At 60.8% G+C, this 11755-nt stretch overlaps 1 protein-coding gene across 3 annotated transcripts; it reads right to left on the reverse strand.

Annotated features, from left to right (window-relative positions):
* Window positions 1-332: 332 nt before the first annotated feature.
* Window positions 333-11536, reverse strand: CLCNKA (chloride voltage-gated channel Ka). 3 transcript variants are annotated; one of them, XM_047084779.1, is made up of 19 exons: window positions 11437-11536; window positions 10592-10720; window positions 9676-9804; window positions 8969-9108; window positions 8568-8645; window positions 8388-8466; window positions 7728-7853; window positions 7327-7411; window positions 7127-7228; window positions 6457-6541; window positions 6026-6199; window positions 5503-5572; window positions 5223-5333; window positions 4667-4880; window positions 3665-3798; window positions 1799-1887; window positions 1583-1663; window positions 729-815; window positions 333-380 (listed from the first exon to the last, which is right to left on the reverse strand). In XM_047084779.1, the coding sequence occupies exons 1-19, from the start codon at window positions 11534-11536 to the stop codon at window positions 333-335; spliced, it is 2061 nt and encodes a 686-aa protein (XP_046940735.1). The 3 variants fall into 3 exon arrangements, with proteins under 3 accessions (XP_046940735.1, XP_046940734.1, XP_046940736.1); XM_047084778.1 differs by having other exon boundaries at window positions 1583-1666; XM_047084780.1 differs by lacking the exon at window positions 9676-9804 and having other exon boundaries at window positions 1583-1666.
* Window positions 11537-11755: the final 219 nt, after the last annotated feature.

The following is an 11755-nucleotide window of genomic DNA, read 5'->3' on the forward strand; positions in this document are numbered from 1 at the left end:
GTACCTGCCCTTGGTGACCGCATACACCCCTGTCTTCATTGTAAATTTGGTGACTTTTCGATGAGCACCCACTGTCCGCTGGTTTTCTGCGGTCTCCATTTCTGCTCTGTCCAGGGTGGAACTTGTCCCTTAAGGCACATAGTGCTTGCGTCACCCAGGATGGACCATGGTGACCGTGGGGCCCTCTTTGGTGCTAGGTCGGAGCTGCCCGCTACACTGAGCAGTTGAGCTGGGCGGGAGGTGTGCCGTGATGGGGGAAGAGAGGCAGGGTCCCTGCCCAACCTCCTTCACCAGGGCAGCTGAGGCGCCCTGTTTCGTCTTGCCAGGCTGGCTCACTTTGGGGCTGGTGGGTTTGTCAGGCTGGAAATTGCTTTCTTCAACTAGAACAGAGAAAGAGGGGTTGGGGGGAGGGAGGATGTAGAAGAGGCTAAGAGTGGGGGTTCCAGTATTACCTGACTCTGCTCGGGGTTGATTCTGGGGTGAACGTTGAAGCCAGTGCCCCCCGCCCCCCGCCACTTCACAGATGGAACCATTGAGGTCCAGAGAATGGCAAGACTGGCCACTGGCCACAAAACAGCGGCCAGCCACTCTGGGCCAAGAAGTGGGGCTCATCAGAATCCCGTGAGACCCCTCTAAATTTAGATGGGAGGATACTGGTGCCCCCCTTGCCTCCCCAGCCTGCTAGAGCATGGCTCCTCTGCCTTGCTCCGCCCCTGGGACCCTCGTACCTCCACCCACGACACGGAGCCTACAGCTCTGCCCCGGGACGTCACAGGGAGGGACTGAAGGTTCAGCAGCTCGAAGAGGTTGTGTGCCTGGAGGAGGGGTTGTTAAGAAACATTGGAGGACATGTGCTCAGCCCACCCCTCTAGCTTCAATCTCGCCCTGGCCTGGGGGCTGTGAGCTGAGGTGGAGCCCTGGCCAGGGCTCCGTCCCAGTGGTGCCCACCTGCCTGTCTCTGAGCCTGGGAAGGGTAGGGCGGCCGCGTGCATAGTGGTGGGTGGGAGGCAGGACCCGGGCCTGCAATGTCCACCATGACCACCAGAGGTCTCCAGAGTCCGCGTAAGGGACCAAGGGAAAGGTCGGGTTTATTTAAAGGGATCCAGGATCACCCAGCAGCACAGAAGAGCTGAGGCCTCCCCCAGGTCCCCAACCCCATGTGCCAGGCTCTGTTTTGCAGGGTGGGAGGGGATCAGCATTCAGAGTGATTAAGTAATGTGCCCAAGATCGCACGAGGAGAATACGGTAGAGCTGAAACCGAGACCCATGTGTACCTTTATGCAAAGACACATTTTTAACTACTGTCTCTCTCCACCCAGAGCCTTCTGTTCCCCCAAGCTCTCCCTCTTCCCTTAGTCTTTGCGTCATCCCAAGAATCCTAGGAATAAAGGCTGGAGAGGACAAGGACTGCTGTGTCCATTCCGCAGATGAGGAAGCAGACCCAAGAGAAGGAGACAGCGCGTGCCAAGAAAGCTGGAACCCAAGTTCCCCTCTTGGGCTCTTTCCCTCTACCCCACAGTCCTTGTCTGCCCGCATGCCCACATGCCCGCATGCCCCAACCCTCCCCACTGTCTCCCACTACCTGGTGCAGGGAGGTCTCCGGAGACAGCTGCAGGGTCACTGGCTCCACGGGACAGCCCCCAGCCAAGATGTCCTGGAGACACTGCTGGGGATGGTGGAAAAATCATGGGGGGCCTGGGCCAGCCACCCCTTCCTCCAGGCCGGCCCCCTAGAACCACCTTTCCCAGAGGCCCCCTCCCCTCACGACCCTGCGGACCACTCCCCGTCCTGTACTCACCTGGTGTCCTGGAGCCCAGGAAGGTGGCTCAGCCTGGAGTGCCTGCACCAGGTGGGTCCTTTCCATGGTGCCCACCAGTATCTGGGACTCTGCACAAGTGGAGAGGGAGAGAGCCACATCAGGAAGGAGAAACTTACATTTGCTGGGCACCGACTATGTGCCAAGAACTGTGCTGGGTGTTCTCGTGTCTCTCAGGAACCTACAGCAGCCTATGGGTCAGGAACTATTACCACTCATTTTACAGAAGAGGAAGCTGAGGCTCAGAGGCACAGAGAGGTTGATCGTCTTGCCCAAGGTCACTCAGCTTTTGATGTGGAGGCCTGGTGGTTGAGGGCAGCTGGGTGAGGCTGCCAGGGGGCCGGGAGGTTGCCTGCCCCCCCTGACCGCCCCTGTGGCGGGGCCTCAAGGCAAGAGCGGGTTTGGGAGAACTAGCGTGAAGATATCTGTGCATCACGGCCGGGCTTTGCCCCTCATTTCCCACAGGAAATGCACCGTGTGCTGAGGGCTTGGCAAGCCTCACTCCAGGCCATGACTGGAGCGGGCACAGGTTTGAGGGGGCAGTCCTGGTAGTCTTCCTTCTTGTCAAGCAAAATTAAAACTTTACAGCTAGAAAAAACAAAAACAAAAACAAAAAAACTTTACCACCAGAAAAACAAAAAACAAAAAACTTTACAACTAGAAAAAAAAAAAAACAAAAAAAACCTTTACAACTAGGTAGGTAAATACTCTCCCTTTAAACAACAGCAACGACAACAATAACAATTAAAGCTGTGTCTTAGGTGAGCACCAGGGTCCCACAACCTGCGCCTGTGCTGGTTGGGGGCTCTTTGCTTCCTGTGGCTCTAAGGGTAGAAGTGGACTTTGTCTCGGAGGCCAGTTCTGTCTTTGTTCCAGGAGGTGAAGCCTCTTAGGGGAGTCAGACATATGCAAGTATTTTCAAACGGGATATTTGGTGTATTCTGTGGGATAATGTTAAAGGTATCCCAGTTTGAGTGGGGAGAGGGCCTGGCATTTGGGGTGAGAACCTCCGACAACTCCATATTGCATTGGTCCCTATTTTCCAGGTAGGGAAACTGCAATTCTTAGAGCTTAAGGGGTTTGCCCAGGCTTCTGTTGCTCATAAATGACTTTATGGTCTCTTGGGGTGGGTATGGGGGTGACCCATACAGTTGTGCAGGTTGCTCCCTGAACGAGGCACCTGCTGAAAGGATGAGTGGGCGTCAAAATCCTGCTGTGCTATGCTTGCCAAGTGTGTACCTTGCCTTGTTTGCACATATGGGCTGGCGGTGGCCCGAGTGGACATAGCTGCCTCCCCTGGCATGTCTTTCCCACTCTTACTGTACTTGTCCCAGTGGGAAATGATGCTCTAGCTAGATCCTTCCCCAAGATTCAGCTCGTGTGTCTTTTAACAAAGGTGCCCATCCATTTTTCTCCAAAGGGATCTTTCTCATGGCAACGGGGTTTCAAGAGAGGTGACTAAGCCAGGGAATGCTTGAAGGGAAGACCCTGGTAGTGTTCCTATCTATTTATCCCCACTCCCAAGCACACGAGGACTGGTTTCTAAAATTCCTAAAGGTATCCACAGAGTGAGTGCCATACAAGCCCCCTCTCGTCTCTCATTTAAACATGTCAACCACCCCAAGTAGGGCGGTTGCTATCTCCATTTTACCAGAGAGGAAACCGAGGCTCAAAGAGGTGAAGTGACCCACCTGAGGTCACACAGTTGTAGAGAGAAGATTCAGATTCAGGTGCCTGACAGGTCCCATGCCCTGCTTTCCCTTTCCTGGGCCTGAGCCCCCAAGGCTGAAGAGAAAGGTCGAGGGAATGTCCCCTCCCCACCCGCGCTCCCCCCTTCCTGCCGGGCACCTGTGCTTTCCACCAGGAGGTACTTGGCCATGTCCGTGGAGGTCACGACCTTGACCACTTCCTCCAGCGGTGTGTCCTTGGCCACCGTGGTGATGGTAGCGTTCATGAAGTGCTCCACAGTCACACGGTGAGAGCTGAAGGCGGAAGGGCGCTCCCTTCAGGTCCTGGAGTGGCAGGATATCCAGACCCCAGGACGGGGCAGGGGTACCTGGTTCTTGGCTGTGGGCAGGCGCTGAGACATTCCTAGGAGGAGCAACTAGGGTGGGGAGGAACCTGGGGACCGGCTCACCTATGGCCTGACTCTGGATTCCTAGCTCTCAAACCCCTGTCTCCCCGCCCAGACTGTCTCCGCTTTGGTTTGTTTTACTCGGAAGCCTTCCCTGAAAAACTTCATTTGAAGGGAAGTTTTATGGCAAAATGAAAGAAAGGCTTTCAAGTTTGAAAATCACTGGAGTAGCCACCCCCGTTTTACAGATGGAGAAACTGAGGTCCGGAGCAAGGTGGCAGCTTGCACATGTTGGGAGCTGGGCCTTGGGTCTCAGAGACTCTCAGTCCTGCTTCTCTGGGAACAGAGGCTGCCACGTGAGGACCTCAAAGCCTGATTCCAGCCCCCTGTGTCCCAGTCAGGACAGCAGAGCAGGAGTGGGACAGAGGAGGGGACCTCCCAGATCTGGCGTCGATTCTCTGTGGGACGCGAGCAAGACAAGGCATCTCTCTGAGCGCCAGTTTCCAGCAAATCGGCAATCTCTGTCCTACCGTCATGAGGACAGACTGACGGCTAATGAGACGCAGAGGCCCAGGAGGCCAAGGACTTGCCCAAGGTCATGCAGGGAGCTGGAGAGAGCGCGGACGGGGTGGCTGTGTGTTGGCCTCCTCCATACCACCCAGGTCCAAGGTCAGCCACAGTGAGGGTTTTGTGTCTTCTTTTTTGGAGGTGGGGCCTCACCCCAGCCCACCCAGACCCATCACCCCATCAACCAGCCCAAAGTGGGCACCTCTCACCTGATTTTCCGACCTCGGATCCACGGGAGGTACGGCAGCTTCTTGACAATGATGGTGCCGTCATAGAAGGAAGGCTGGAAGCTCTGGGCGATGGCGTTCGCTGCCAGCACGGCCATCAACACCGGCAACGCGTGCACTATCTGGCCGGTCAGCTCGAAGGCCAGCAGCGCCGTGGAGATGGTGTGGGTCACAGCCCCTGAGAAGGCCGCAGCCCCTGCAGGGGGCAGACCCAGGGCGGGGCGGCTCAGGCCAGGGGCTGGCCTCGTGCAGAGCGCAGAGCCACCCGGGGCTAAGGCCACGTGCTAGACGGCAGCTGTCCAGAGGCCACACGCTGGAGGTGCCCCGGTGGCTGGGCTCGGTGAGGGGGAGCGTGGTAAGGGAGAGTGTGGGGCACCAGGGACAAGACGGGAGCCAGAGAGAGTCACGGGGGCTCAGGGAGGGGGCTCACGGGGAGGCGCAGTGACCGCCCCATGCCCCGCAGGACCACCGGCTGACCCCCCAGGTCCAGCCCAGCTCCGTCATGTCTCCCCGCCCAGGGGGGACTCAGCGCACTCACCTGCCAGGGCGTACCCTCCAGGCATAATGGGGTTGGTGACCCCTCCGGCCACGATGCCCTCAGGGAAGGCGACAGCGAGGGCCTCCCCGATGAGGCGCCCGATGGCAGCTCCTGGCCACAGACAGCAGGGGGAGGGGGAGCCAGGCTGACCCGGCTCCCACAGCCCTCCGTTCCCGGGGACCAACCTCAGTACCCTCGGAGGAGGGAGGGGAGGGGCCAAGAGCCACAGCCCTGCCCCAGGAACCCTGAACCTCTCAGACCCTCAGAACCCCAGACTCACCGAGGATGAATATGGGCATGAAGTAGCCGGCAGGCATGGGGATTGTGGTGGCCAGAATCAGCATCCAGAACTGTGGGCGGCGGGAACCCAGCAGGGCAGAGGTTAGGGGCAACGGGACAGGAGTGGGCGAGAAGAGGGAATAGATGGGGGGACAGGGGAGTGTCCCGGGGGGAAGGGGGTCGCGCGGGCACGCGCCCCCATCGCCGGAGTCTGCTGTTGACCAGGAAGGCGCTGACCGAGGGCAGGAAACCCGTCCTGACAAAGTGCCTACTGTGTGCCTGGCACCGTGCCGAGGGCTTTCCTCTCTTCCTTCTCAACCTTCCCTCCGAGGCCGACACGGCAACCGTTTTGAGAGACGAGGCAACCGAGGCTCAGAGAACTGAAGCAACTTGGCCAGGGTTGCACAGCTGGCGGGAGTCAGATCAGGCGGGCCGGGCGGAAGAGGCCCAGGCCACGGACAAGCATCCCCCTCCCAGGCCGGTCTCCACTCTGTGCGCTCCCCTGGGGGCCCCCTGGCACCCACCTTCATAACCAGGAAGAAGGCGAGGGTCCCAAAGATGGTGAACCGTGGGTGGTACCACTCGAACCACAGGTTCTGGGGGTCGAGCTCCTCAGGCCAGGGCGGGGATGAGTTCCGGGTCATCAGCGCCCACGAGTTGTTGTCGAACAGTGACTCCAGATGCTGCTTCATGGACAGCTGGTGCGGGGGACAGGTCGGTGAGGGGGCTGGGGGGCCCCTTCCCGCCACCCCCCTGCCCTGCCCCTGCCCCGAGTCTTCCTCTGCCCTGTCCCGCCTCGGGAAGGGCTCTGACGTCCCAGAGCTGCGGTGTCCTCGTCTGGAACTCGAGGATGACCCACAGGCTTCCCCTTACGGGTGTGGTGGGGATTACGCGAGATGACGGGCACAAAGTGGGTGACGGATGGCGGGGGGGTTCCCAGCCCTGCACCCCTTACCCGAGAAGCGATGAAGCGGCCCACGCCAGGGGGGTAGGTGATGGAAGCAAGAACCAAGGTGGCCAGGGCGGAATATAGAGGCTTGCTGTGGGGTGGGGGTGGAGGGGGCGGGTAAGCTCCAGTGCTGGCCCCCCTCTTCCCTCACCCCCCCCGGAAGGGGAAAAGGACAAGAGCGGGCCCCACCACCACCCTGGGGGCCGGATCCACTCCAGGGGAGGAACCCAGTGGGACTCAGCCCACCCAGCCCAGGCGGAGCTCCCATCAGGCCACGGGGGCCACGCGTGGCGGGCCTGGGGCAGAGGAGGCCGACTCTGAGATGCCAATGCCAGGGGGCGGGCAAGGTTTGGGGAGGAGAGGGGCTCAGTTAGCCCTTCCGGCTCCATGGGAAAGTGGGCCTTCCGTGGGGGGTGCCAACTCAGTGACAGAGTGAGGGGTTGGTAGCCCAGCAAGCTGGGGGTGGTGGAGGGGTGGCTGAGGGGACCCGGAAAGGGGCTGTTAGGAGAGAACCCGGGCTCCATAAGTGGCGTGTGGGCTAGGAAGGTTTGGGGGGCTCTGTAGGAGGACGACAGTACAGAGGGCAGGGCTCTCTATAAAACAAATCAGGAGGCTGAGAGTAGGGGCCAGGGGGTTGCTCCCTCTGAGAGGTCCCCAGTCCCTGCCCAGAGCCTACCTGGTGGCCAGCAGTTTGGAGGTGACCCGGTTGGTCTTGACAAAACCAAGGAATGTTCGCTGACAGAAGAGGTAAACGCAGCTCAGGATGCCGCAGATGGCCCTGGGGAGGGGAGGGGAGTTCTGGAGCCCCAGCCCGGAAACAGGGTGGCAGTTCAGGCCTGGGGGGGGGGAGGCCCCCAGTGGGGGGCGCTCACTCACCCCAGGGCCACAAAAAAGAAGATCTCTGGCAGGTCGAAGGGGACATCCACCCTGAAATTGGTCTTGTAGAGGGAGGTGATGGTCTCTGGGGAAGGAGGGGAATGATCAGGGACCACGCTCCTACCCCAGCCAAACCCCAGTCCCAGCCTCAACAAACAGGTGTGGGGGTCGTGCCAAGTCCTGCCCCCACGAAGTACCCTTTCCTGGCATTCAAGGCCCCAACAACCAGCCTTTGTCTCTTTGCTCACTGGGCCATCTTGTACTCTCAGGGCCCCCATCCTTCATGCCCAGTACAGGTCGGGAAGGAGAGGGGAGAGGGAGAAAAGAGGGAAAGAGGGGAGGGGGGGGAAGGGACGAGGAGGGAGCCGGGCCTGGGGTCAGGTGGTTTGATGGGGACTCACCCTGCTCGCTGTTGAAGACTGCCAGGAGGCGGAACATGAAGGCCCCGCAGGTGGCAGCGAAGAAGCCCCTCCAGTAATCCCAGACAGAGAAGTGGGAAGACATGACCTCGATGCTGAACAGGACGCCTGAAGGTGATGCTGAGCTTAGAGCCCCACCCCCACCCATCCCAGCACCCTGACGCCTCCCGTCCTGCTCTCCTCTCTCCTTCAGGCCTGCCCTCTCTCTCTTCGGTCCTGACCTGAAGTGAGGGAGGGCAGGCAGGAGCCCAGGGCAGACGCCTGTGTGTGCCTTCCTGGGCCACCTCAATCCCTCCAATAGCCCTAGGGGGTGGGGCCATTCTGGTCCCCATTTTATAGACCAGGAGGTGAGTCTCAGAGGGCTGACCCCACCAGCCCAGGGTCACGCAGGGAAGCTGGATTTCAAACCCGGGTCTGCCTGGCGTAACCCTGAAGTGTCTCAATAAACACGTCCACCCCACCCAGGGGTGGCCGTGCCCTCAAAAGTCTGCTGTAAGAACCAAGATCTCAGCTGGCCCCCATCCCTCCTGCAGGTCCCTCAGCTGGACACAGGAGTGAAGGGATCAGTCCACAGCGGTAGGGGACAGGAGCGGTGTGGGGGGGGCCCCGGGGTGCAGGGAGGGGTGCGAGGGAGGGTCTCACCGCTGAAGGGCGCTGCAAACACTGTGGCCACACCCACCGCGGCCGCTGCCACCAGCATCTCGTTCTGCTTGCTCTTGTTCTGTGCGAGAGGGGATGGGGGGGGAGTCCGGGGCTCAGAGTCAGCCCCCACCCTCCCCTCCTTCTCGTCCCTCCAAGGATGGCCCTCCCTGACTCCCTTACCTCAGGCTCCCCAATGGCCTTGGTGTGCACACGGCCCAGGTAGGCAGCGATCATCACAGACAGGTGCACGAAGGGGCCCTGCGGGGGGGGGGGGGCACAGGGGCGGGGCTTGCCTCTGGTGGGGGGGCGTGTCAGAGCCCTAGCCCCTCCCCCTCGGGGCCCAGGGTTGGGGGAAGGGGGGGCGCAGAGAGAGCCTCATCCAGGCCCGCATGGATACCCGTCCACACCCTTCTTCGTTTCCCTGGTTCTTTTGTCACACGCCTGGGACCCAGCCCGTCTCCTCCCCAAGACTGAGCCCCTGAAGGCAGGCATCGGCCTGAGGCCCCGCTGACCCGGCTTCTGTGGGGCCCTGGGGGGAAAGGCAGAGGGGGCGGGGCGGGATAGGAATGCTCTGCCCATACCACTTTGCCCAGGAAAAGGGTGCTGCCAGTGGCCAGGGTGCAGGTAAGGCCCACGACCTTGGCCCCGAAGTTCTTAATATCCAGGTAGTCCTCCAACACCACGCCTGACAGAATAGTCTTCAGCTCTGGGATTCCAGAACCTTGGCAGGGGATGGACAGGGGGGCAAGAGGAGGCACAGTCTCCAGATTAGACTCTTAACACTTCACCCTGTGCAAAATGTTCCACGCTGTGAACCTGTCGGGTCCTCCAAAACCCTGAGTTGGGATTTGCAAATTCATTTGCAGAGGTGAGGGTCAGAGAGGGGGACGTGAGCTGCCCGTGTCGTTCCGGCTGAGCCTGGCGGACAGCTCTGGCAAGGTGGGGGGAACCCAGGACAGAAGCTCAGGCCACCCGCGGATGTGCCCCTGGAGCTCCCCAGCGCTGGCCTGGCGTGCCCCTCCTCCCTGGGGAACCCGCCACCAGGGCTCCCCGTCACCACCCAGAAGAGCCCTAGGAAAGGAAGCAGAGCCAGCAGTGAGCCAAGAGTCCAGATCTGGCCTTCTCGCTGTGTGACTCTGGGGCAGTGACACGACTCCCCTGAGCCTGGCCTCCCTGGCTGTGAAATGGGGTCACTGCTTCCTGCCTCCCCCCATCAGAAGCCGCGAGGGACAGGAAAAGGCTTTGGCGCGAGGCTCCGCGGTACAAAGCACACAGGCAAATGGCTCACCTCCGGAGAAGGGTGTGATGCTCTGGCTGAAGCCAGAGGAGAAGGAGACCAGGGCCACAGGGTACACAGTCCAGGAGAGATACCGGAGCAGGTGGCTGTCCCCAATCTCCCGGTAGAGCCACTTGTGTGCTGGGGACACCCGGGAGTCAGGGAGCCATCACAGCCTTCAGGTGTCCCCCGACCAGGAAGTGGAGGCTCAAAGAGGGGAGGCCCGGGGCCACCCAGGGAGCAGCAGATCCCCAAATGGAGGGAGACATAGGACCCTGGGTCTATATTCCAGTGTCACCGCTCCCTAGCTGAGTGACCTTGGGCAAGTGACTTAACCTCTGTGAGCCTCTGCTTCCCCATCTGTCAGATGGGCTAGCAGTGGGACTTCCCTCCCAAGGTCATTGTGAGAAAGCTCTCAGATGATGGCCGGGGCATGTGCATAGCAGGTGCTCAGGAGAGCCCCTGAGCAAGTCCGCCAGAGGGGTGTTAGAACCTTCCTGCCCCCTTACCCCGGTTCCTGGGAGATCTCAGGGTGCAGAGAGCCTGCTGAGGCGTGGGAAAAGAAAGGTCTGCGTCTGGTAGCCTGAGCAAGTGCCCTCGCCCGGAGTTACTGAGCCAAGAGCAAGGAGGGAGGGAGGAGAAGAAACAGGGGCAGCAAGAACAGGTGGGCAGAAGCTCGGAGGACGAGCTTGGGCACATCCGGGCCTCTCTTGCTCATCGTGCAGATGAGGAGACTGAGGCCCATAGAGAGGCAGGAGCCTGCCCAGGGTTGCACAGCAAATCAAGAGCAGCGCCTGCACAGACCCAGGCCTCCTCCCTACCCGGAGCCTTCCTCCACCCGCGATGCACCTGGCGGCCCATGTGGCATCCCGAGAGCGTGCGTGGAAGCCCGTGTCCAGAGCAGGAGTGCGTGCCAGGGAGGGGTTACCTCTGACCACGCGCCCGATAGCGAAGTTCATGGCGTAGCTGATCAGGGCCATGAGCACCCCGAGGGTCATCAGGAAGTACCAGTCCTCCCCGACGCGGAACAGCTTCTGCTTCAGCCACTCCAGGCCCCCTGGGGCAGGGGCACTGGGTCATAGCCCGGGACAGGGGTGGGGCGAGCACGGCCCCTTCCCTGGAGGCCTGCTCAGGCTCAGGGCAGGGAGGGCAGGGGCAGTGTGGGGCTGGGGCCATGTGGTCAAGCCCAGGGTGGCCCAGAAGGGGGTCTGCACACGAGGGGCAGAGCAGGAACTTGGACAAGTGAAGGTGGCCGCACGGCGGGCCCTGGCGGGGTACGGAGGCCTGGCACCCTCCCCACCCCACCCCCCACCCACACTGGATACTCATGGAAGAATGATGGGGCAGCAGGGGGTGGGGAGTGTGTGCTGAGAGCCACAGCTTTCCCAGTGTCTCCGCAGGACCCACAGCTTACAGAACACAAGGGGCTAGCAGGACCCCTCCATGTCTCCAGACCCGTGGGGCCATCCTACAGGCCGCACCGGTGTCAGACCAGGCAGCACCCACTGGGCCCGGAGCAAAGCCCCCACTATAGCCATCAGGCCTTGGGACCTGCTCTCCCCAAAGGCAGACAACAGACATCTAGCACGTCTGACCCATAGGCAAAGGGACAGGCAGACAGATCCCTTCCCTCCCGGCCGCCCAGCGATTGTGGGCACATCAAGGCAGGGCAGCTCTTGGACTTCAAGGTGGGTGGGGGAGGTGGGGTCTGGGTAGGTAGGGGTGATGTCCTGAGGGGTCTTCGACAGGGAGAGGAAGGGACCTAGCTCTCACCTCGAATGCCTCTGCGGATGCGGGGACACGGGCCCCATAGCTCCTGAAGAGTCACAGGGCTCCCCGAGGAGCCCTCACGCAGCCCTACCAGCTCTTCCATCGGGTCCCTGAGCAGACAGACAGACAGACAGACCCTTGGTAAGCTGCTCCAGTGGCTTTACCCTGCCACTTGGCCCTTCCAATGCCCCTACTTCCCAGATAAAAAGGAAAAGCGTTTTCCTGTTTGCATGTGTGTGCATGTGTGCGTGTGTGTGTGTGAAGTTACCAGGAGGGGACATAGGTCTGCTGTGCCCTCATCACTAAGGGGGTGCCACCGAGG

The sequence above is a fragment of the Lynx rufus genome, unplaced genomic scaffold, assembly GCF_022079265.1.
Source record: "Lynx rufus isolate CCGP_SWC_20201006 ecotype Redwood Valley unplaced genomic scaffold, mLynRuf1.p SCAF_2, whole genome shotgun sequence".
NCBI classification, from domain to species: Eukaryota; Metazoa; Chordata; class Mammalia; order Carnivora; family Felidae; genus Lynx; species Lynx rufus.